Raw genomic sequence first — 25,401 nt, 5'->3', positions numbered from 1 at the left:
GTCAGGAGATTGAGACCTTCCTGGCCAACATGGTGAAACCCTGTCTCTACTAAAAATACCAAAAATTAGCTGGGTGTGGTGGCACTGTTACAGAATATTCAGGAGACCAGAGAGCCCAGTGAGTGAAACAGGAGGATTTTATTAAGGTGGCCACCTGCCCAGGGAATTAGCATCCCAAGGCTGAGTGCCTAACAAAGATAGGGCTTGACTTTAATATATCCAGGATGACATAGCAGCTAACAGGTTTACAGAAGTGAGAAAAAAGAACAGTTAATTAATTTGTAATATATCTTGTACGTTACCTTTGAAAATAGTATTTTGAGAAACACATTGCACATTCTTTGAATGTTATCTTGCTTGTGACCTTGCAGCTGGTCTGCAAGAAAAATAGGAGTCTTGAGATGCCTGGGAACTTACTGAGAATGTGGGGAGAATAGATAGGTAGGTTTTACAGGGAATTAGTGAATTTCAAGCAGAGCTGAGGATTAGGTTTTATATTGAACACACACAGTAAACTTTATTATATAGCAACTACAAATTATAAGGTTTTATTTTTACTATTATTGCTATTATTTAATTTCCTTCTTTAGCACATGCCTTTAATCCAAGCTACTCAGGAGGCTAAGGCAGAAGAATCGCTTGAACCTGGGAGGGGGAGGTTGCAGTGAGTCGAGATCGTGTCATTACACTACTGCCTGGGTGACAGAGCAAGACTGTCTCAAAAAAAAAAAAAAATGAACTGCAGCCTGGCTTGTAGCCCCAGCTCTCATCCTGACAGCTCCTCTCTATGGTATATTGCTCTTCCTTAGGGTTAGAGCTAGGTCTGCCAGGAATACAAGAAGAGGACTTGCCTTCAAGACCTAGCTTAGATAGGTTTGTAAATAACTTTGCATCCCTAAAAGGGACTCTTCTGGGCACAGATTATTCTTGGGAGTTGACAGCATATTTGGAACGTGTTCCTCTGGGAGCAGCAAAGCTCAAGAGTTGACGGATGAATTGTCGGTTTCCCTAGTGTCTGGAGTCCGGGCACCCTGGCTGCTTTCAGAGCTTGGAGTCCTGCCCATATCTCCCCAGAGTTTTCCCCTTTCTCTTCCATGAACTTCTCCTGTGAGTCGGGGCTTTCCTAGCTCTTTCTCTTACGTATACTTCAGATTCCATTTACCTCATGGCTGCTTTGTCTCAGTTGCTGGGGCTACAAAGATGACCACAGCGGAAGTGCTATGGGAGAGACACAGTGGAGAGACATTGATGTGTCAGAAAACACTGTGTGCCAAGTAGCATGGGATCAGGAAGCAGCCCTGTACTTTCCTGTGGGGTGTTTGCAGTTTGGGTCAGTTGGGATATGAGTGCAACGTAGGGCCATACAAAGCTATAGAGACTGACAAAGACCAGATTTCAGAGGGTTCTGGGGGCTGAACTAAGGAAACTCAAGTTCAGACCAAAACCTGTGAGGTCAGTGGGAAGATTACAAGCAGGATAATGAGATGACCATGTTTCTGTTTTTTTTTTTGTTTTTTGTTTTTGAGATGCAGTCTTGCTCTACAGCTCAGGCTGGAGTGCAGTGGTGTAATCCTGGCTCACTGCAACCTCCACTCCCATGTCCCAGTTCAAGCAGTTCTCCTACCTCAGCCTCCCAAGTAGCTGTGATTACAGGCACGAGCCACCATGCCCAGCTAATTTTTGTATTTTTTAGCCAGGCTGGTCTCAAACTCCTGACCTCATTATCCGCCTGCCTTGGCCTCCCAAAGTGCTGGGATTACAGGCGTGAGCCACCATGCCCAAGCCTGTGTTTCTGTGTTTTAAAGATACTTTATTTATATGAGTGCAGATAGATTGAATAAGTGGCAGCCCACTGAGGATGAAGGCTGTTGTACTGTAACCAAGAGGTTGGAGTGTCTTGTAGAAATAGTGAGGAGGGGCCTGGGCATGGTGGCTCACTCCCGTAATCCCAGCACTTTTGGAGGCTGAGGTGGGCAGATCACAAGGTCAGGAGATTGAGACCATCCTGGCCAACATGATGAAACCCCATCTCTACTAAAAATACAAAAAATTAGCCGGCTGTGGTGGCACACACTTGTAATCCCAGCTACTCAGGAGGCTGAGGCAGGTGAATGGTTTGAACCTGGGATGGGGAGATTGCAGTGAGCCAAGATCTCACCACTGCACACCAGCCCAGGGTCAGGGCAAGACTCTGTCTCAAAAAAAAAAAAAAAAAGAAATGGTGAGGAGGGGACAAATGTCTTTTTTTTTTGAGACAGGGTCTTGCTGTGTTGTCCAGGCTGGAGTGCAGTGGCGCGATCTTGCTCACTGCAACCTCCACTTCCTGGATTCAAGAGATTCTCCTGCCTCAGCCTCCCGAGTAGCTGGGACTACAGGTGCCCGCCACCATGCCCTGCTAATTTTTGTATTTTTGATGGAGAAGAGGTTTCACCATGTTGGCCAGGCTGGTCTCAAACTCCTGACCTCAAATGATCTGCCCGCCTTGGCCTCCCAAAGTGCTGGGATTATGAGCGTGAGGCACCGTGCCCAGCCTAGATATCCTGAAAGAAATGTAATCATTGATAACGTGGTGACTGAATGTGTGCAGTGGGTGAGGGAGAAATCAGGGAGAACCCTCGGATTTCTGGCCTAGGTGCCTGGCACTCCACCAAGAAGAGAAGTACAGAGGGAAGAGGTGGTTTGTTGGGAAGGCTGTTGGGTCACTCTGGGATGTGTTGAGTTCATGGCCTGTCAGAGATGTCAAGGCAGAGATATCTAGCAGGCAGTCATCTACAGATGTGTGGAGCTCAGGTCATGTGGCATGAGGGAATGGATTTTTTTTTTTTTAATTTTTCTGGGTACATGATAGGTGTATATATTTGGGGTATATGGGATATTTCAATACAGACATACAATGTGCAATAATCACAGTAGGGTAAATGGGTTGAGCCAGTGTGCCTGGCTTTTCCTGGCCTCTTAAATGGAGGCACATTATGGTGTTCTGGTCTTCACTTACTCCACAGTTGGTCTCTGGACCATAATATCCCCTCATGGTTTCACGTAACTCCTTGCAAATAAATCTAGTGCTGTTTTTTTTCCTTTAGTTTTAGACCAAATTAGACCTCAGACTAGACACACTTTTTGACAGAAACCTCTTCAGAGTTATAAAGGTACCACAAGCTCAGATTTCATGTTAAATAATGTATTTTTTTCTAAACAACCTAACCTTGACTCTCTCTGTTCCTTCACTCCTCCTCCCCCAACCCAATCTAGGCAGTTGTCAGGTCCTGTTAACTTTACCTGAGTGTGACTGTGTTTAGATGCTTACTGGCGTGCGTGCCGCTGGTGGCCAACTTTATAACCTCACGCTGTCTCACCCAGAGGGTGTTACAGTGCTTTTGTCACTGTCTGCCTCCATTTTCTTGGGTCTTCCAGAATCACTGCCTGCACCAGCCAGAGCATGCCCCTCTTCCTTGGTTGCTCTCCTGTATTGACCAGGTCACACACAGCCTCTTGATAGTCAAGGGCCTTTTCGATCTTGTCCCAGATGACTCTTTCACCCTGTGTCCCGCTCCGTGTAGCTATTTCTTAAAACTCTGGGAGCTTTCTTCCTCTGGGTGTCCTTGTGTGTTTCTGCCCTGGCTGTCTGTCCCTCTCGTCCCTTTGAGTTGAAAAGCCATCAGGGTGTAGTGCAAGGGTCACTTCTGTGGAGTCTCCCTTTTTGAGTCTAGAGTAAATGTTTGGGGGATTATAAGCAGTAGAACTTGAACGGCCCTAATAATGACTGCCATTTATGGAGAAACTATTGTGGGACAGATGGCATCCATTATCACATGTACACTAGAAGCAGATGGCCGAGAACAAAGAGGTTTTTTACACCATTTACTAGCTTTGCAACTGTGGACAAATTATTTACTATCTCCATGTCAGTGAAATCTGAGGATTAAATGTACTTACCATATGGAAAGCAAGCAATAAATGGTAGATGCGGCCTCTGGAAAGATTTTCATCTCTCTCAGTCCTCTCATAAGATAATAAGTACTGTTATTATTCCTATTTTACAGATGAGGAAACTGAGGTTTAGGGAGAGTGGGTAATTGTACTTTTTCCTCCAAACACATCGCTTCAAGAGTTGTGGCTCTTCATGTTTTCGCTCCAGAAGGTCTTTAACTCATTAAGTACTTACTGAGCCGATTTGAAAGATGAATCTGCAGCTCCAGAGTCACGTTGAAAGCGAAATGTAGAAGCTGTCACCTGCACAGGGATGGCCACTGCAGTCCTTTCATCTCTGAAGTTCTGTAGTCTTTCAGGGTCCACATGTGTCAGCCACCCTTTCAGCAATGAACTATGTATTTCTTTGAGGCAGAGGATCACTATATCTGTCACTCAGATCTTTTGTCATGAAAATTTGCATGTATTTGTCTTCTTTCTCCAGCTCGGTTGTTAAGTGCTTTCAGGGCAGAGGGACTGTACCTTGTATTTCTGTGTATTAACTCCTGACTCTTTTAGTCCCTGTTTTGTTTATTAAGATAATAGGTCAAATCTGGGAAACATTAAATCTTAATCTCAAAAAGGAATTCACTTATTTCTAAGATGATCAAACAAGATGATTTTGTGTGTTTTAATTTTTTAGTTTTAGAGATAGAGTTTTGCTCTGTCACCAAGGCTGGAGTGTGGTGGTGCAATCATAGCTCACTGCAGCCACCAACTCCTAGGCTAAAGTGATCCTCCTGCCCCACCCTCTTGTACTTGCCTTCCATAGCCAGGACTATAGGCGCACCCCACCATGCCCAGTGAATTTATTTTAATTATTTTGTAAGGTGTTTGTTTTTGAGATGGAGTCTCACTCTGTTGCCTAGGCTGGAGTGCAGTGGCGCGATCTCAGGTCACTCCATCCTCCACTTCCTGGGTTCAAGCAATTCTCCTGCCTCAGCCTCCTGAGTAGCTGGGACTACAGGTGCATGCCACCATGCCCGGCTAATTTTTGTACTTTTAGTAAAGACTGGGTTTCACCATGTTGGTCAGGCTGGTCTCAAACTCCTGACCTCGTGATCTGCCCTCCTTTGCCTTCCAAAGTGCTGGGATTATAGGTGCGAAGAAAGCATTATTTTCTTCACATTTTCCAGATAGAAATTACTGTCCTGTTTTTTGGCGGGTTTTTTTGTTTTTGTTTTTTTTTGAGATGGAGTCTCACTCTGTTGCCCAGGCTGGGGTGCAGTGGTGCAATCTCGGCTTACTGCAAGCTCCACCTCCCAGGTTCAAGCAATTCTCCTATCTCAGCCTCCCGAGTAGCTGGGATTACAGGTGCACGCCACCATGCTCGGCTACTTTTTGTATTTTTCGTAGAGACGAGGTTTCACTGTGTTGGCCAGCCTGGTCTCGAATTCGTGACCTCAGGTGATCCACCGTCCCCTGCCTCTCAAAGTGCTGGGATTACAGGCATGAGCCACTGCACCCAGCCCCGTCGTGTTTTTAAAATGCGACCTGTGCCTGTAATCCCAGCACTTTGGGAGGCAGAGGCGGGTGGATCACCCGAGGTCAGGAGTTCGAGACCATCCTGGCCAACATGGTGAAACTCCGTCTCTACCACAAAACACTTGCCAGGCATGGTGGCAGGTGCCTGTAATCCCAGCTACTTGGGAGGCTGAGGCAGGATAATTGCTTGAACCTGGGAGGTGGAGGTTGCAGTGAGCTAAGATCATGCCACTGCACTTCAGCCTGGGCAACAAGAGTGAAAGTCCACCTCAAAATAAATAAATGGCACCTGCACTGTTGCTTTGTTTCCTACAGTCATGGCTCTGATACCATTTGTACTCTGGGCTGGGAGTCACTCACAAACATGCTCCTATTCCTGTTCTCTTGGTTTACAGTTGAAGGAACTGAGGCCACGCTCTAGTGGTTCTTCCATTTTTTATCTAACAAAGTATTCTCTGTGCAGCTCAATCAGGACTCAAGACTTAGGGCTATGCAAGTTCTCAATGCTGTACTTTCCCTCCACAGAGCTGAGAAGCTCCAGCTGCTGAACCACAGGCCTGTGACCGCCGTAGAGATCCAGCTGGTGAGTGAAGGGTGCCTGCGCTGGGGAGACTGCTGTGGGTCTGAGATGTAGAAAGGCGTCGGTGGACAAGCCAGGAACTGCTGTTATTTTGAAAGCACCCCATATTTTAAGAAAAGGGAGACCTCGCCAGTTTGATCTGGTTAGCATGGACTTAGGCACTGCAAAACACTAGAGGAGATTTCATTCTTCCCCAAGGCTTGGCCTGATGACTTGGCAGCTCTCTGTTTCCCCTGATGTCCAGGCCATGCTGGCCATTGCTTCCCTGTAGGGGTTGTTGCCAACCAGATGTTGCATAAAAACATGAAACTCAGCATGTCTCTGGTGAACGTTCTCTGCCCCCGCACCCACCCTTCACCCCGCTCTTGCTTCCTCTCCTGGGTGAGGGGAGAATGTGTGTGCTGTCCCACTGGCTCCCTTCCGCACTCACGTCCTGGCCTGGTCTCCCACGCTGGGCACCTGCAAGTAATTCTTTCCCTTTCATCTCGTAGTCACCTAGTCCCCAAGTTCTGTTGCTTCTGTCTTCTGTTCTTTCTTCTCCCTCCTGTATCGCCATCATTTCTCCACGCAGCTCTTGCGATTGTCCTCTCCCCATTCTCCCTGGCCCCCCAAGCCCATCTCCCACATCCAAAACCATGAGTGTGATCTTGTTACTCTGCATAAAACCAGCTAGTGTACAGCCTCATCACTTGTAAAGTCCACTTTGCACTGAGAGTGGAGGCTTTGGAACTGGAGGGGGCAGCCAGAGTGGAAGGCCGGCAATGGGGAAAGGGGCTGGGAGATGACCCAGGGCTAAACCCTGGCCGCCACTGGGCACGCTGTGGCCACAGCCTTAGTACAGGGCAGAGAGCATCGGTATGTGACAACTGTGAAGTAGGCCATCTAACTGCCGTTAAAAAAAAAAAGGCAGCTTTGGAAAATTAACAAAATGAGTATAAAGTGGTTTCCAAAGTCAGTTTTAGAAATACTGAGCTCTTTGTCAATTTCCTTTAGAAAAATATGGAAGAAAATGGTTAAAGATACGAGTTTTAGAGTTGCTCATGGGAAAACTTGTTAAAAGGCCATAGGGTATTTAATTTTTTACTAAAATGTTCATTGTCTTCCTAGGGTTGTTTCTGACCTTGAGGATGCACCCAAATTAAATTAGAACAGTTCTTGGGTGCCTTTCTCTGGGAACCGTTCTGTAGGCTAAATACAATCCCCTTTTCATGTGTCCTGATTATTTTCATGCTTTATGCTGTGTTGCAGATTCAACTTAGAGCTTAGAGGAGAGAAAAAACAAAACAGCCAGAAACAAATCCCTTTCCCTCTGGGTTAAAGATCACATGTCATGTCTCCTCCAGCTTTAATCAGCAACATATGCTACTCATGGCTTAATGACAGGCAGAGAGAAGAGATGAGGATTAGCATGACCTCAGCCAGAGCCTGTGTAAAGTGCTATCATTACTTGGGGGAAGATTCGCTGCTATTGAGAGTGACTGGCATGGGCCAGGCATGGAGGCTTACGCCTGTAATCCCATTACTTTGGGAGGCCAAGGTAGGCGGATCACCTGAGGTCAAGCATTCAAGACTAGCCTAGCCAACATGGTAAAACCCCATCCCTACTAAAAATACAAAAATTAGCTGGGCATGGTGGCACACGCCTGTAATCCCAACTACTTGGGAGGCTGAGGCAGGAGAATTGCTTGAATCCAGAAGGCAGAGGTTGCAGTGAGCCGAGATCACACCACTGCACTCCAGCGTGGGTGATACAGTGAGACTCTCATCTCAAAAAAAAAAAAAAGGCCGGACGTAGTGGCTCATGCCTATAATCCCAGCACTTTGGGAGACCGAGGTGGGTGGATCATGAGGTCAGGAGTTTGATACCAGCCTGACTAACATGGTGAAACCCAATCTCAACGAAAAATTCAAAAATTAGCTGGGCGTGGTGCGTGCCTGTATTCCCAGCTACTCAGGAGGCTGAGGCAGGAGAATTGCTTGAATCTGGGAGGCAGAGGTTGCAGTGAGCTCACATCACACCACTGCACTCCAGCCTGGGCGACAGAGCAAGACTCCGTCTCAAAAACAGAGAGAGTGCCTAGGGTGTGCCAGACACAGTCTCAGTCTTTGGTCCTGGTGCCTGTGATTGTCACTTTGAATGCCCTCACCACAGTCTTGGAAGGGAGCAAGTGTTCTCTCCATTTTAACCCAGAGGACCCGTGAGTGGCTGATTGGGTCCTTCTGATTCTGAAGCTTTACTTTGCTCCTCCAAGCCGCATACTTGTCCTTGATGAGAAGAAAGATGTGTGTGGTATCCCTTGAGATGGTTTCCTTCTTTCTACAAAGTAGGTAGGCCTGGTAGAAACTGCTGTGTTTCTCAGTAGTTGGACCATTTTATAGCCAGATTCTTCTCATCTTGGAATTTGGCTTCAAAAGGTAGTGAGTTGTTTACCAAGGTTTGTAGCAGTATTTCTTCTCACCAGAGAGTGAATAAGGAATGAAAGTTTTTACTGGACACAGTGGCTCACACCTGTAATCCCAGCACTTTGGGAGTCCAAGGTGGGAGGATTGCTTGAGCCCAGAAGTTCAAGGCTGCAGTGAGCTATGGTAGTGTCACTGTACTCCAGTCTGGGTGACGGAGCAAGACTCTATCTTTAAAAAAAAGAAAAACAAAAAGAAATACAGGTTTCACTTACAATGGAAAGTACAAAGGCCTTGAGTGAGAAGTTCCTTATATTAACCCTAGAGCCGTTTATTCTCCCTGGGGGCAGAAAACAGTTCCAGCATCTGATATTTACTGCATTCACTTGGGAGCCAGGCGTCTTTCGAGACTGAAGCCTCACCCCTCCAGTTACGCCTGAGCTGTGATTTGCTGTGGCCCTTTGACTGCTGACTCAGAGGCTTGGTGAGGAAATGACATGTCCACCTGGCTTATGACTTGCCATGCCCAGTTGTGTATTGATTTGGAATGATTTGGGAGCCCTCGCGGCCACTGTCCTGAACAGCACTACCATCAAGGCCTGTTAGTAATTTCGTGATTATGAAGTCTTGACTTACATAGAGCACTATTGCTTGTAAAGCACTGTTACATGTATTTTCATTTTGTCCTCGCTGTAGGCGTTACTTTCATTCTACATTAGAGAAAGTTGAAATTTAGAAAGCCAGGTTCAGTGAACTCTGGATCAAATATTTAATAGCTCAAAGTGGACATTGTTGCTATCAGACCTTTGAGTCATTTCGTGGAAAGTAGGACATTTGGTTTGGCAACTTTGAGTTGGCATTTTTGGAGTTTGGCTGCCCAGTTTGATGCTCCTGGGATTGAGATAATAAAAGTTTGTCATTATGTTAACCTAGCTGTCAATAATCTGGATTTTAAAATTTTATTTGCCCTTATATTCTGAATTACCTGAAATGGTTGGTATCTGACAACCTTGAGATCATGCTTTGAACTTGACTTCTTTACTTGGGCTGTTTCTCCTTTGCTAGAAAGAAAAGGCGAAGGGGCCAGGCGTGGTGGCTCACACCTGTAATCACAGCACTTTGGGAGGCTGAGGTGGGAGGATCACGAGCCCTGGAGTTCAAGACCAGGCTGGGCAACATATTTTTTGTAGAGATGGGGCAGCCCCATCTCTACAAAAAAATAATAAAAACAATAGGCAGACATGGTGGCACATGGCTATGATCCCAGCTACTTGGCAGGCTGAGGCAGGAGGATTTCTTGAGCCCAGGAGTTTGAGGCTGCAGTGAATGATGATCATGCCAGTATGCTCCAGCCTGGGTGACAGTGAGGCCCACTCTTTTGGAGAAAAAGAGGTAGAGTGAGATATGATAATGTATTCATTGTCATTTACACTAGTGATCCAAGAGGTGCTAGTAAGTTTTTTATTTCTGAAAGTTTTTCTTTCTTTTTTTTTTTTGAGAGAGGGAGTGTTGCTCTTGTTGCCCAGGCTAGAGTGCAATGGCGTGATCTCGGGTCAGCTCAACCTCCACTTTCCAGGTTCAAGCGATTCTCCTGCCTCAGCCTCCTGAGTAGCTGGGAATTCAGGTGTGCAACACCACTCCTGGCTAATTTTGTGTTTTTAGTAGAGACAGGGTTTCTCCATGTTGGTCAGGCTGGTCTCGGACTCCTGACCTCAGGTGATCCACCTGCCTTGGCCTCCCAAAGTGCTGGGATTACAGGCGTGAGCCACCATGCCCAGCCAGTTTCTTTTTTGTTTATATTTCATTTAGTTTAATGCAGCTTAGGTTTTCTTCCTGTGACTGGGAACCTTAGGTGGAAAAAAAAAGGTCCTGAATGTAATTAACTCTGAGGATTGGATGTTTATAAAAGCTTCTGCCATTAGTGAATTTGGCAAAATTATTTCTCCACATTTTTTTCTCAAATGGAGATCATCTTTTCTCTGGATTAAATAATCAAATCTTGGCTGTTACCCTCCTTTTTCTGCTTCATTCTTTTGGGGCAATCCATGTTAGATTACTGCTTTTTATAGACTGTAATTTTGCATGTCTGATTTTAAAATGGGTTTTTGAAGATTGTTTCTTTCTCAGAATTTACATTTTCCTGAGCCATTGAATCTTTAGAAAATAGTCATTTTATTTCACAGCATCGTAGGGAGTAGCCCCCGTTGATTCATTCAGGATCTCCCCCATCCTGGGACACCCAGGATTATTTTCTAGTTGCAGAAACACTTTTGGGCTGAAGTGAGTGGAGAGTCCAGGCTTTTGCCAAGAATAGAGTGTGTGCTGTGACCTTGGGCATGTCACATGACTTCATGAACTGTGCTGTCATCTGTAAAGTGAAGTGGTCAGACTGGGATCCTTTCCAGGATTTCAGGCCTGTCCTGTTATCTTGTTTTACTGTTTTACTTCAATCTGCCAGGATTTCTTTTTCTTTTCTTTTTTTTTTTTTTAGATGAAGTCTTGCTCTGTTACCCAGGCTGGAGTGCAATGGCGCAGTCTTGGCTTACTGCAACCTCCACCTCCCGGGTTCAAGTGATTCTCTTGCCGCCACCACGGCTGGCTAATTTTTAGTAGAGACGGAGTGTCACCATCTTGGCCAGGCTGGTCTCAAACTCCTGACCTCATGATCTGCCTGCTTTGGCCTCCCAAAGTGCTAGGATTACGGGCGTGAGCCACTGCGCCTGGCCATGCCAGGATTTCTTCTGGAACTCCTTGTGGTCCCAGTTGCCAGATTTTAGAGATTGCTGTGGGGAATGCTATCAAATAGAACCTGGATACCTTAAACTGAGAAAGGTGTTTGTGATCGATAGTTGATGCCACCAAGCAAACAGGGTTAAGTAACTTGACTCCCTGCATGCTGCTTTTTTTTTTTGAGATAGAGTCTTGCCCTACTGCCAGACTGGACTTCAGTGGCATGATCTTGGCTCACCACAACCTCCACCTCCCAGGTTCAAGTGGTTCTCCAGCCTCAGTCCCCTGAGTAGCTGGGATTACAGGTGCACACCATCATGCCCAACTAATTTTTGTATTTTTACTAGAGACAGGATTTCACAATGTTGGTCAGGCTGATCTCAACTCAAACTCCTGACCTCACAATCCGCCCGTCTCGGCCTCCCAAAGTGCTGGGATTACAGGCGTGAGACACTGCGACCAGCAACATGGTGCTTTTAAAAAAGCAGCTTATGACATTATGTTTAGAATTAGGGGTGAAGCTAAGGAAACTGGCTCAAGTTGTAGGTATCATCTCTGGATTCAGATTTCTGGGACCACATCAGAAACCAAGTTTTACGTGAACCTTTGATGGTCAGTGTAGTGTGGAGCATGGGGGACTTTGGGCTTTAGATTGGGCAGGCCTGGCTGGGGATTCCAGTTCTACCCCTTAGCAGCATTGTTGGGAAGATTAAAGGAAATGTGGGACGGGAAGTGCAAGATGTAGCTCCAGGCTCACAGGAGGCCTCCCTGCAGGGCTGTCGCTACTGGGAGTGAGGATTAGAAGAAGGCTCCAAACCATTTGGCACATAGTGGGCATCATCTACCACATTGTTGATACAGTTCATTGAATTACAGATGGGCCAGGTGCAGTGGCTCACGCCTGTAATCCCAACACTTTGGGAGGATGAGGAAGGCGGATTACAGGGTCAGGAGGTCAAGACTAGCCTGGCTAGTGAAACCCTGATTCTACTAAAAATACAAAAATTAGCCGGGCATGGTGGCAGGCGCCTGTAAGCCCAGCTACTGGGGAGGCTGAAGCAGGAGAATTGCTTGAACCCAGAGGCGGAGGTTGCAGTGAGCTGAGATTGCCCCATTGCACTCCAGCCTGGGCAATTAGAACAAAACTCCGTCTCAAAAAAAATAAAGAAAAATACAAAAAATTATCTGGGTGTGGTGGTGCACACCTGTAATCTCAGCTGCTAGGGAGGCTGAGGCAGGAGAATCACTTGAACCCAGGAGGCAGAGGTTGCAGTGAGCCAAGATCGTGTCACTGCATTCCAGCCTGGTGACAGCAAGACTCTGTATCAAAAAAAAAAAAAAAAAAAAAAATTACAGATGTGCTCATGAAATATAAAAGTACAGAAAGTGCCATTTCACTTCTCAGAGGTGCACATACAACCTGTTGACTTCTCTGTGTATATGTGGGTGGCTATATAACTGTTAACATTTTTCTTTTTTTTTTCTTGGAGACAGGGTCTTGCTCTGTCACTCAGGCTGGAGGAGTGCATGGCTCGACCTCCTGGGCTCAAGTGATCCTCCTACCTCAGCCCCCTGAGTAGCTGGGACTATTGGCTCACACCACCATGCCTGGCTAATTTTTTTTAGAAATAGGGTTCTACTGTGCTGCTCAGGATAGCGTTTTCCTTTTCTTTAAAGAAAAATGCTATCCCAGGCCAGGCGCAGTGACTCACGCCTGTAATCCCAGCACTCTGGGAGGCCGAGGCAGGCTGATCACCTGAGGTTAGGAGTTCAGGACCAACCTGGCCAACATGGTGAAACCCTGTCTCTACAAAAAATACAAAAATTAGCTGGGCATGGTGGCACATGCCTGTAATCCCAACTACTTGGGAAGCTGAGGCAGGAGAATCACTTGAACCTGGGAGGCAGAGGTTGCAGTGAGCTGAGATTGTGCCATTGCACTCCAGCCTGGGCAACAAAGAGCGAAACTCCATTTCGAGAAAAAGAAAAGAAAAATGCGATCCTACAACTGTTTTTACTGACCTATTTTGAGCCTTCGCACTGGCTCAGCCCAGGATGTGAGTTGGCTCCACCCTTCCATCTGGAAGATGGAGAGGACTCATGAGGACCCAGGCCATGAGGTCTGTGTGCCAAGAGGCTGGGCTGAGACCATGAGCACGCGCAGTGGGCAGGGCTACCCAGGGCTATGGGTTTCATTCGTAACCCTGGAAGGTTTTCTTTCGTTCTACAGATGGTGGAAGAGAGTGAAGAGCGGCTCACAGAGGAGCAGATTGAAGCTCTTCTCCACACTGTCACCAGCATTCTGCCTGCGGGGCCAGAGGCTGAGCAGAAGAAGAATACTAACAGTGACGGGGCAATGGATGAAGAGGACCCAGCATAGAGGAGCACAGCTGGCCCCGGTGTTTCATGAAGTTAAAAGGCCCAGCAGCTGTTTCCTGGACGTTCAGAGGATTGTTTATTTGATTTTACCCTCTATCCCAGCAGGCCTGGCTTTCATGATTAATTGGATACATCACAAAAATAAGCTGAAAAGAAATATTTGTGCCTTGGGGATAAGAAATGTGGTGAAGACAGGCTGAGGCTGTCAGAGCAGAGAGCTGAAGGTGGGGACAGTGACCGCAGACCCCCCTCTGTGCTAGAAAGATTTCCTCCAAGGCCTTCAACCTGGTTGTGGGGAGTTCTCTGCACACAGCGGGGAAAATGCTTGTGTCGCCTTTGATGGGCCATGTCCTAATTAGTTTCATCTGCTTTCCTGGGAACTTACTAAGCAGGGGCTCAGAGTGCTGTTGGGAATCTGGTTAGAGCCCCAGAGAGTTGCTCTAAGTGAAAAATGAGCCACTGACCTTGGCTCACTTTAGAGGAATTTCCTCGAGAACAACAGAGATAAGGAGAGAACCAGCCTGGCCAGTCATTCAGCAGCTCTAGAGGCCCTTTTGTCTGCTGGCGGGGGCTTTCTTTACTAGCTCTCTATTTAGGCTCAATTTTAGGAACCAGATCACTGCAGTTGAAAACAGGCGCCCCAGGCTCAGTGACAATGGCAGCAGAAACAGTGTTGGCTGCCTTTCTAACCGCCCCACTTTCCTGCCCTGAGACAGCACAGGGCAGGTGCTGTATGTTGAGACCAGGTGATTCTCATTTGGACAACAGGCAAATTGTTTACTCCTTTAAAAGGGACACAACTGGGCCGGGCGTGGTGGCTCACGCCTGTAATCCCAGCACTTTGGGAGGCTGAGGCAGGTGGATCACGAGATCAAGAGATCGAGACCATCCTGGTCAACATGGTGAAACCCCGTCTCTACTAAAAATACAAAAAAAAAAATTAGCTGGGCATGGTCGCACGTGCCTGTAATCCCAGCTACTCAGGAGGCTGAGGCAGGAGAATTGCCTGAACCCAGGAGGCGGAGGTTGCGGTGAGCCGAGATCGCGCCATTGCACTCCAGCCTGGGTAACAAGAGCGAAACTCTGCCTCAAAAAAATAAAAAATAAAAAAGGGACACAACCATGTAGCTCTTTTCACAGACAGACTATGTAAGAACTGGAGGTTCATTAATTATTAACATTTACTGGCTGTTGTAAGGTTGCATCTGCTTTTGAATTTAAAATATTAAGATGATTACCATGTGAAGACCTTTTTAATATTCAGGCTTTGGAAACTGTAGTTGCTCTAGGCATTTGGTTGGTTGCCTTAGGTCGTGCAAATATTGCTGAAAATCGGATTCCCCAAATTCATTCTCATTGCTGTTTTATGGAAGAAAATGGTCATAGACATTAGCTTTTCTAAATTGGTACTCCTTTTCTTGTAAGATTACATATTTTCAGTGCTAATTGGATTACTTATCTTTCAACCGTCCTCCTCACTCTGCAGGCAATGGATTGCAATTCCGTGCATCTTAGCGGTATCATCTGAGCTTCAGCTGAAATCTCTTAACAGGCAACATTGAAAGTACCAGATTAGAACTGGGTGCAGTGGCTCACTCCTGTAATCCCAGCACTTTGAGGAGGCAGTTGGGGGCAGATCACAAGATCAGGAGTTCAAGACCAGCCTCGTTAATATGGTAAAACCCATCTCTACTAAAAATACAAAAAAATTATCCAGGCATGGTGGTATGTACCTGTCCCAGTTACTCAGGAGGCTGAGGCAGGAGAATTGTTTGAACCTGGGAGGCGGAGGTTTGCAGTGAGCCGAGATTGTGCCACTGCACTCTAGCCTAGGTAACAGAGTGAGACTCTGTCTCAAAAAAAAAAAAAAAAAAAAATTTAACTAAATTTGTGGAGGTAGAGAGTAGAAGAATGGTTACCAGAGGCTAGGAAGGGTAGAGGGGGTGGGTAGGGATGGCTAATGGATATAACAGAAGGAAGAAGATCGAGTATTTGATAGCACAACAGGGTAACTACAGTCAGCAATGATTTATTGTACTTTTCTTCTTCTTTTTTTTTTTTGATACAAGGTCTCATTCTGTCATCCAGGTTGGAGTGCAGTGGTGCAATCTCAGCTCACGGCAGCCTTGACTTCCTGGGCTCAAGCAGATCTCCCACCTCAACCTCCCGAGTAGCTGGGACCACTGGTATGTGCCACCACACCAGGTTAATTTTGTAGAGATGGGGGCTTCACCTCATTGCCCAAGCTGGTCTCAAACTCCTGAACTCAAGCAGTAGGCTTGCCTTGGCCTCCCAAAGTGCTAAGATTACAGGTGTGATGAGCTACTGTGCCCAGTCCCTATTTAAAAATAACTTTAAAGAGCATAATTGAATTGTTTGTAACAAAGAATAAATGCTTGAGGGATGGATACCCCCTTTACCTTAATGTGATTGTTATGCATTGCATGCCTATATCAAAGTATCCCATAAATATATGCACCTACTCTCTACCCAAAAACCTAAAAATTAAAAAAAAAATGGTCGGGGGTGGTGGCTCATGCCTGTAATCCCAGCACTTTGGGAGGCTGAGGCAGGTGGATCACGAGCTCAAGAGATCGAGATCATCCTGGCCAACATGATGAGACCCCGTCTCTACTAAAAGTACAAAAATTAGCTGGACGTGGTGCGGGCGCCTGTAGCCCCAGCTACTCAGGAGGCCGTGGCTGGAGAATCACTTGAACCTGGGAGGCAGAGGTTGTGGTGAGCCGAGATCGTGCCACTGCACTCCAGCCAGGGCGACAGAGCAAGACTCCACCTCAAAAATACATGAATAATAAAAAAATAAATAAAAAATAAAGTGAATTCTGGAAAAGACCTAGATTGCTATGAATGGAGCATTAAGAGCAATTCTGGTGCAGACTAAAAATAAAATCCTGTCTCCCACCAACCAAACAGACCCCCTTTTAGCCAATGAAACCCCAGAGAGTAACCTTAAAAACTGAATTCCCAGCCATCATGGTAAGGGAAGTCCAATACACTTCATTATACCAACTCCCTGTTGAAGTTTAGCACAACTGACCAGGATTTGTGTTAAAATAGACTTCATAGACTGGCAAAACAGACTTTTTGTGGCCCTAAGATACTAAATTATAGGCCAGGTGTGGTGGCTCACACCTGTAACCCAGCACTTTGGGAGACCCTGAGGTCAGGAGCCCGAGACGAGATTGGCCAGCATGGTGAAACCCCATCTCTACAAAAATACAAAAAAATTAGCTGGGCACAATGCTGGGTGCCTGTGATCCCAGGTACTGGGGAGGCTGAGGTGGGAGAATCATTTGAACCCAGGAGGCGGAGGTTGGAGTGAGTCGAGATCACCCATTGGACTTCATCCTGGGCGACAGAGTGAGACTCTGTCTCAAAAACAAAAAATTTAGTCCATTGTGGTGGAACGTATCTGTAGTACCAGCTACTCAGGACGTTGACGTGGGAGAATTGCTTGAGCCCCGGGGAAGGTTGCAGTGAGCCGAGATAGATCATGCCACTGCACTCCAGCCTGAGTGACAGAGGAAGACTGTGTCTCAAGAAAAAAACAAAGGGCTGAGTGTGGTGGCTCACTCCTGTAATCCCAGCACTTTGGGAGGCCAAGATGGGTGGATCACCAGAGGCCAGGATTTCCAGACCAGCCTAACCAACATGGAGAAACCCCATGTTTACTAAAAATACAAAATTAACTGGGCATTGTGGTGCATGCCTGTAATCCCTGCTACTCAGGAGGCTGAGGCAGGAGAATTGCCTGAACCCAGGAGGCAGAGGTTGCAGTGAGCCAAGATCGCATCATTGCACTCCAGCCTGGGCAACAAGAGTGAAACTCTGCCTCAAACAACAATGACAACAAAACAGCTGGGCACGGTGGCTCATGCCTGTAATCCCAGCACTATGGGAGGCTGAAGTGGGCGGATCACCTGTGGTCTGGAGTTCAAGACCAGCCTGGCCGGCATGGTGAAACCTTGTCTCTACTAAAACAAAAAAATACAAGAGTTATCTGGGCGTGGTGGCGGGCACCTGTAATTCCAGCTACTCAGGAAGACAGGAGAATCACTTGAACACAGGAGGCAGAGGTTGCAGTGAGCTGAGATGGCACCATTGCACTCCAGCCTGGGCAACAAAGCAAGACTCTGTCTCAAAAAAAAAAAAAATGCTGGACGTGGTGACTCACACCTGTAATCCCAGTACTTTGGGAGGTCGAGGCAGGTGGATCACAAGGTCAAGAGATTGAGACCATTTTGGCCAACATGGTGAAACCTTGTCTCTACTAAAAATACAAAAATTAGCTGGGCATGGTGGTGCATGCCTGTAGTCCCAGCTACTCGGGAGGCTGAGGCAGGAGAATCACTTGAACCAGGGAGGAGGAGGTTGCAGTGAGCTGAGATCGCCCCACCTCCAACCAACAGAGCAAGATAGCTCACCTCTTTGGACTAAACAAATATATACATTCTATGTATTGAATTATGTCTTTGCCTGTAATTCCTGCCTCCCTGAAACGTATAAAACCAAACTAATCCACCTGCCTGGAGCACGCTTGCTTAGGACTCCTTGAGACTCTGTCCAGGCTGTGGCCACTTACATTGGCTCAGAATAAACCTTTGTAAGATATTTTACAGAATTTGTTTTTTTTCTGTTAACACTGGTGAGGAGGACTCGGAAGAAAAGAGATTAGAGAAAGTCTAATTCTTTTTAGAGATTAAATGGGCCAGGCACAGTGGCTCATGCTTTTAATTCCAGCACTTTGGGAGGCTAAAGAGGGTGCATCATTTGAGCCCAGGAGTTCAAGACTAGCCTGGGCAACATAGCAAGACATCTCTACAAAAAGACAAATTAAAAAAAAAAAAAAAATTTATTGCATTTTAGGTTCTGGGGTACATGTGCAGAACATGCTGTATTATTGCATAGGTACATACATGGCAATGTGGTTTACTGCTTCTGTCCCCCCCGTCACCGATATCAGGCATTTCTCCCCATGTTACCCCTCCTCAACTCCCTACCCCCAACTGTCCCTCCCCTAGTCCCCTCCAACAGACCCCAGTGTGTGATGTTCCCCTCCCTGTGTCCATGTGTTCTCATTGTTCAACACCCGCCTATGAGTGAGGACACGCGGTGTTTGATTTTCTGTTGTGTTAGTTTGCTGAGAATGATGGTTTCCAGATTCATCCATGTCCTCACAAAGGGACACAGACTCATCATTTTTTATGGCTGCATAGTATTCCATGGTGTATATATGCCACATTGTCCTTGTCCAGTCTGTCGTCGATGGCATTTGGATTGGTTCCAGGTCTTTGCTATTGTAAACAGTGCCGCAGTGAACATACATGTGCATGTGTCTTTATAATAGAATGATTTATAATTCTCTGGATATATACCCAGTAATGGGATTGCTGGGTCAAATGGAATTTCTAGTTCTAGTTTGAATCACCACACTGTTTTCCACAATGGTTGAACTAATTTACACTCCCACCAACAGTGTAAAACTGTTCCTGTTTCTCCACATCCTCTCCAGCATCTGTTGTCTCCAGATTTTTAAATGATCGCCATTCTAACTGGCGTGAGATGGTATCTCAATGTAGTTTTGATTTGTATTTCTCTAATGACCAGTGATGATGAGCATTTTTTCATAAGTTTGTTGGCCTCATATATGTGTTCTTTTGAAAATTGTCTGTTGATGTCCTTTGCCCACTTTTGAATGGGTTTGTTTTTTTCTTGTAAATCTGTTTCAGTTCTTTGTAGGTTCTCGATATCAGCCCTTTGTCAGATGGGTAGATTGCAAAAGTTTTTTTCCCGTTCTGCTGGTTGTCATTGCACTCTAATGACTGTTTCTTTTCCTATACAGAAGCTCTGGAGTTTAATTAGATCCCATTTGTCTATTTTGGCTTTTGTTGCCAATGCTTTTGGTGTTTTAGTCATGAAGTCCTTGCCTATGCCTGTGTCTTGAATGGTTTTGCCTAGGTTTTCTTCTAGGGTTTTTATGGTGTTAGGTCTTATGTTTAAGCTTTAATCCATCTGGAGTTAATTTTAGTGTAAGGTGTCAGGAAGGGGTCTAGTTTCTGCTTTCTGCACACTGCTGGCCAGTTTTCCCAACACCATTTATTAAACAGGGACTCCTTTCCCCATTGCTTGTTTTTGTGAGGTTTGTCAAAGATCAGATGGTTGTAGATGTGTGGCATTGCCTCCGAGGCCTCTGTTCTGTTCCATTGGTCTATATCTCTGTTTTGGTACCAGTACCATGCTGTTTTGATTACTGTAGCCTTGTAAAATAGTTTGAAGTCAGGTAGCGTGATACTTCTGGCTTTGTTCTTTTTTTTGTTTTGTTTTGTTTTTCTTTTTCTTTTTTTTAGTTTTTCCATAAGTTATTGGGGTACAGGTGGTATTTGGTTACATGAGTAAGTTCTTTTTTTTTTGAGACGGAGTTTCGCTCTTGTTACCCAGGCTGGAGTGCAGTGGCGCGATCTCGGCTCACCACAACCTCTGCCTCCTGGGTTCAGGCAATTCTTCTGCCTCAGCCTCCTGAGTAGCTGGGATTACAGGCACATGCCACCGTGCTCAGCTAATTTTTTGTATTTTTTAGTAGAGACAGGGTTTCACCATGTTGACCAGGATGGTCTCGATCTCTTGACCTTGTGATCCATCTGCCTCGGCCTCCCAAAGTGCTGGGATTACAGGCGTGAGCCACTGCGCCCGGCATGAGTAAGTTCTTTAGTGGTGATTTGTGAGATTTTGGTGCACCCATCACCCAAGCAGTATACATCATATTTGCAGTATTTTGTCCCTTGCCACCCTCCCAGTCTTTTCCCTAAGTCCCCAAAGTCCATTGTTTCATTCTTATGCTTTTATTTCCTCAAAGCTTAGCTCCCACATGTCAGTGAGAACATATAATAGTTGATTTTCCATTCCTGAGCTACTTCACTTAGAATAATAGTCTCCTAACTCATCCAGGTCACTGCAAATGCCATAAATTCATTCCTTTTTATGGCTATATAGTATCCCATTGTGATATGTGACAGTTTCTTTATCCATTAGTTGTTTGATAGGCATTTGGGTTGTTTGGTTCCATGATTTGGCAATTGTGAATTGTGCTGCTATACAATGTGTGTGCAAGTATCTTTTTCATATAATGGCTTCTTTTCCTCTGAGTAGATATGCAGTAGTGGGATTGCTGGATCAAACGGTAGTTTTAGTTTCTTTAAGGAATCTCTACATGGTTTTCCATAGTGACTGTACTAGTTTACGTTCCCACCAGCAGTGTAGAAGTGTTCCATGTTCACCCATGTGCGCCAACATCTACTGTTGCTTGATTTTTTGATTATGGCCATTCTTGTAGCAGTAAGATGTGATCACATTGTGGTTTTGATTTGCATTTTCTTGATCATTAGCGATGTTGAGCATTTTTTCCTGTTTGTTGGCCATTAGTGTATCTTCTTCTGAGAATTGTTTCTTCATGTCCTTGGCCCACGTTCTGATGGGACTATTTCTTTCTTACTGATTTGTTTGAGTTTGTTGTCCATTCTGGATATGAGATCTTTGTCAGATGTATAGATTGTGAAGATTTGCTCTCATTCTGTGGGTTGTCCGTTTCCTCTGCTGACTCTTCCTTTTGCTGTGCAAAAGCTCTTTAGTTTAATTAGGTCCCAGTCATTTATCTTTGTTTTTATGACATTTGCTTTTGGGTTCTTGGTTGAAATCCTTGCCTAAGCCAATGTCTACATTGAGTTATCTTAAAATTATTACTAGTATACAATCATTAAAAATAATAAATATGTTATAAAATGTCAATAAATTATTATTTAACAAAAAGTGTAATGTTACTTAAAATATATCCTTTAATGAGATGGCTACTTTTGCTGCCAGTGTATCCATTAATGTACATTAAATATTGACAGAATAAATAGAGTTTCAGCAACAATTTTTTGTTACCTTATAAATGGGATCATGCAGTATTTATTCTTCTGTGACTGGCTTATTTTACTAAGAATAATGTTTTCAAGGTTCATCCATGTCATTGCAAATGGCAGAATTTCCTCCTTTTTAAAGACTGACTAATCATATAATTGTATGTAGGTACGGCATCATACCTATTAATCCACCTGTCAGTGAATATTGGGTCGTGTCACTAAACTGGCTATCATGAATAGTGCTGCAGTGACAGGTGAGTGCAGATGTCTTTTTAAATACTTATTTAAATTTTTGTGGCTATATACCCAGCAGTGGTACCATGAGATCATACGGTTTTCTATTTTTAATTTTTTGAGGAATTTCCATACTGTTTTTCTTAGAGTATGCATTATTTTATATTCCCAACAATGGTGGTGCACAAAGTTTCCCTTTTCTTCACAGCTTTGCCGACGCTTTTTATCTTTTGTTTTTTGACAACAGTCTTACTAAGTGATGCAAGGTGAGATCTCATAATGGTTTTGTTTGCATTTTCTTGGTTATGAGCAATGTTGAACATTTTTTTCATACCACCTGTTCACCATTTTTATGTCTTTGAAATCTCTATTGAAGTCCATGTTTGAATTAGGTTACTTGTTTTTTCTTTATATTGAGATGGTAGGAGTTCCTCATCAGATCTATGGAGGCTTGCGAATATTTTCTCCCACTTTGTAGGTCTCTTTTTATTCTGTTGATGGTTTCCTTTGTATGCAGAAATGTTTCAGTTTGAAGTAATTTCATTTGTCCATTTTTACTTCTGTTACCTGTGCCTGTTTCCATCATGGCTGGAAATCTCTCAGTTGATTCTCCCTTTCCATGTCATCCCCAGTTATGCAGCTGAGTTCACTAGCACTGAAGGTTTCTGGCCACACCCGATAGTCTAATAAGGTGATAAAAGGTGAGATCTTTGGGTCCCATGGTAACAGCTTGACCCTTCTTCTAACGGCAGTTAGATGCACTTCATTAGAGGGTGGAATGAGACAGCTAGGTGCCAGGGGTTCCCAGAGAATCTCCAACCAGCCTGCCCACTGAGCTGGAGCCTCCGAAGTCACCACATTTACAGCAGGGAGGACTCCGGCTTTGTTCTTTTTACTTAGGATTGTCTTGGCTGTGCGGACTCTCTTTTGGTTCCATATGAGTTTAAGGTGGTTTTTTCCAGTTCTGTGAAGAGGGTCATAGATAGCTTGATGGGGATAGCGTTGAATCTGTAAATTACTTTGAGCAGTATGGCCATTTTCACGGTATTGATTCTTCCTAACCATGAGCATGGAATGTTTTTCCATCTGTTTGTGTCCTCTCTTATTTCCTTGAGCAGTGGTTTGTAGTTCTCCTTGAAGAGGTCCTTTACATCCTTTGTTAGTTGTGATTACGCCTGTAATCACAGCTACTCAGGAAGCTGAGGCAGGAGAATCGCTTGAACCCAGGAGGTGGAGGTTGCAGTGAGTGGAGATTGCACCACTGCACTCAAGCCTGGGCAACAGAGTGAGACTCTGGCTCCAAAAACAACCACACATACATACAAAATATGGAAACAATCAGTATTCATCGATGAATAAATGGATAAGCTAAATGTGGCATATACATTGGAATATTATTCAGCCTTAAAAAGCAAAAAAAAATTTCAGACACTACAATATGGATGACTCTTAGGGATATTATGCTAGATGAAATAAGCCAGTTACAAAAAATACTATATGATTCCATTTAGACAATGGACTTAGCATAGTCAAAATCGTAGCGACAGAAACTAAAATGGTTTCCAGGGGACGGGTGAGAGTTATTGTTTAATAGGTATATACTTTTTGTTTTACAAGAGGAAAGGAGTTATGGAAATGGATGGTAGTGATGGTTTACAACATTTTGAATATATTTAATATCACTGGACTGTACAATTAAAGTGGTTAAGGCTGGATGCAGTGGCTCACGCCTGTGATCCCAGCACTTTGGGATGCCAAGGTAGGAGGATCACCTGAGGCCAGGAGTTCCAGACCAGCCTGGAAAACATGGTCAGACTTCATCTCTACAAAAATAAAAACGTTAGCTTGTTATGGTGGCATGCGCCTGTAGTCTCAGCTACTTGGGAGGCTGAGGCAGGAGAATCACTTGGGCCCAGGACGTTAAGATTGCAGTGAGCTGTGTTCACACCACTACACTCTATCCTGGGCAACAGAGAGAGACCCTGTCTCAAAAATTAAAAAAAAATAAATTAAATATAACTGTGAGGCATGTGAAATACAAAGATAATTTAGAATATTTCTGCTTTTTTTTTTTTTTTTTTTTTTGAGACAGGGTCTCACTCTGTTGCCCAGGCTGGGTGCAGTGGTGTGATCTTGGCTCGCTGCAACCTCCACCTCCCAGGTTCAAGCAATTCTTGTGCATCAGCCTCCGAGTAGCTCAGACTACAGGTGTGCACCAGCATGCCCAGCTAATTTTTGTATTTTTGGTAGAGATGAGTTTTGCCATATTGGCCAGGCTGGCCTTGAACTCTGGGCCTCAAGTGATCCACCCACCTCAGCCTCCCAAAGTGCTGGATTGTAGGTGTGAGCCACTGCACCTGGCCATCTGCAAAACAGATATGTTGAAATCCTCACCCTCAGTGTCTCAGATATGACCTTATTTGGAGACTGGGATTTTTACACTGATAAGTTGAAATGAGGTCACTGGGGTGAGCCCTAGGCCAATATGACTGTTGTCCTTATGAAAAGGGGAAATTTGGACACAGAGACGTGTAGAGAGATGATGTGAAGAGACACATGAGACAGCCACCTACAAAGCAAGGAGAGGGGCCTGGAACACAGCTTTCAGAAGGAACAAACCTGGCTCCCACCTGTGAGCCCAGCACTTGGGGAGGCCGAGGCAGGCGGGTGACTTGAGCTTGGGAGTTTGATACCAGCCCAGGCAACATGGCAAAACCCTATCTCTATTTTAAAAATTCCAAAACTTGGCCGGGCGCGGTGGCTCATGCCTATAATCCCAGCACTTTGGGAGGCCAAAGCGGGTGGATCACGAGGTCAAGAGATTGAGAACATCCTGGTCAACATGGTGAAACCCCGTCTCTACTAAAAATACAAAAATTAGCTGGGCATGGTGGCGCGTGCCTGTAGTCCCAGCTACACGGGAGACTGAGGCAGGAGAATGGCTTGAACCCAGGAGGCGGAGGTTGCGGTGAGCCGAGATCGCGCCATTGCACTCCAGTCTGGGTAACGAGTGAAACTCCGTTTCAAAAAAAAAATTCCAAAACTTAGCTGGGCATGGTGGTGTGCACCTGTAGTCCCAGCTACTCAGGAGGCTGAGGTGGGAGGATTGCTTGAACCAGGAGGTGGACATTGCAGTGAGCCAAGATTGCACCACTACACTCCAGCCTGGGTGACAGAGTGAAACCCTGTCCCAAAAAGAAAGAAAGAAAGAAATCATCCCTGTCAATACCTGTAAATTGATGAATGTAATTAATTTTTTACTTCTGGACTTTGGATTGTGAGACAATACATTTTTCATGTTTAGGAAAAGAAAAAAATAAACTAAGCATTTAACTCGAACATTCTAGATTATTCACCATTTGGCTTCCAATAACATTTCCAACTTTAAGTCTCTTTCATGGCTGGGGGCAGTGGCTCATGCTTGTAATCTCAACGGTTTTGGTGGCTGAGGCCAGAAAATCACTTGAGGCCCAGAGTTCGACTCTGTTACCCTCCGCAAAAAAAAAAAAAGATTTTTAAATTATCTGGCATGATGACACACATCTGTAGTCCCAGCTCCTCAGGAGGCTCAGGTGGGAAAATTGTTTGAGCCCGGGCGGTCCAGGCTGCAGTGAGCCATGACTCTACTGGTGGAACCTACCCTGGGTGACAAGAGTGAGACCCTGTCTTAAATATGTTGTCCTGCAGAACCCTCTATTCCAG

The 25,401-nt window shown here is 45.1% G+C and overlaps 1 protein-coding gene across 3 annotated transcripts in view; it reads left to right on the top strand.

Moving 5' to 3' along the window:
- Positions 1-21,495, top strand: part of CRCP (CGRP receptor component) — a 56,149-nt gene extending 34,654 nt beyond the window's left edge. For all 3 annotated transcript variants that reach the window (XM_012449112.2, XM_012449111.2, XM_012449113.2), the window contains 2 exons: positions 5,980-6,037; positions 13,395-21,495. In XM_012449112.2, coding sequence (XP_012304535.1) covers positions 5,980-6,037; positions 13,395-13,544 — 208 coding nt within the window. In that variant the 3' untranslated portion in view covers positions 13,545-21,495. The remainder of the gene's footprint in view (positions 1-5,979; positions 6,038-13,394) is intronic.
- The last annotated feature ends 3,906 nt before the right edge of the window (positions 21,496-25,401 follow it).

Source organism: Aotus nancymaae, unplaced genomic scaffold (assembly GCF_030222135.1).
Source record: "Aotus nancymaae isolate 86718 unplaced genomic scaffold, 86718_ANA_hifiasm-v0.15.2.pri h1tg000012l, whole genome shotgun sequence".
In the NCBI taxonomy this organism is placed as follows: Eukaryota; Metazoa; Chordata; class Mammalia; order Primates; family Aotidae; genus Aotus; species Aotus nancymaae.
Note: the sequence above shows the minus strand (reverse complement) of the source record. Positions and strands in the feature narration are given on the sequence as shown.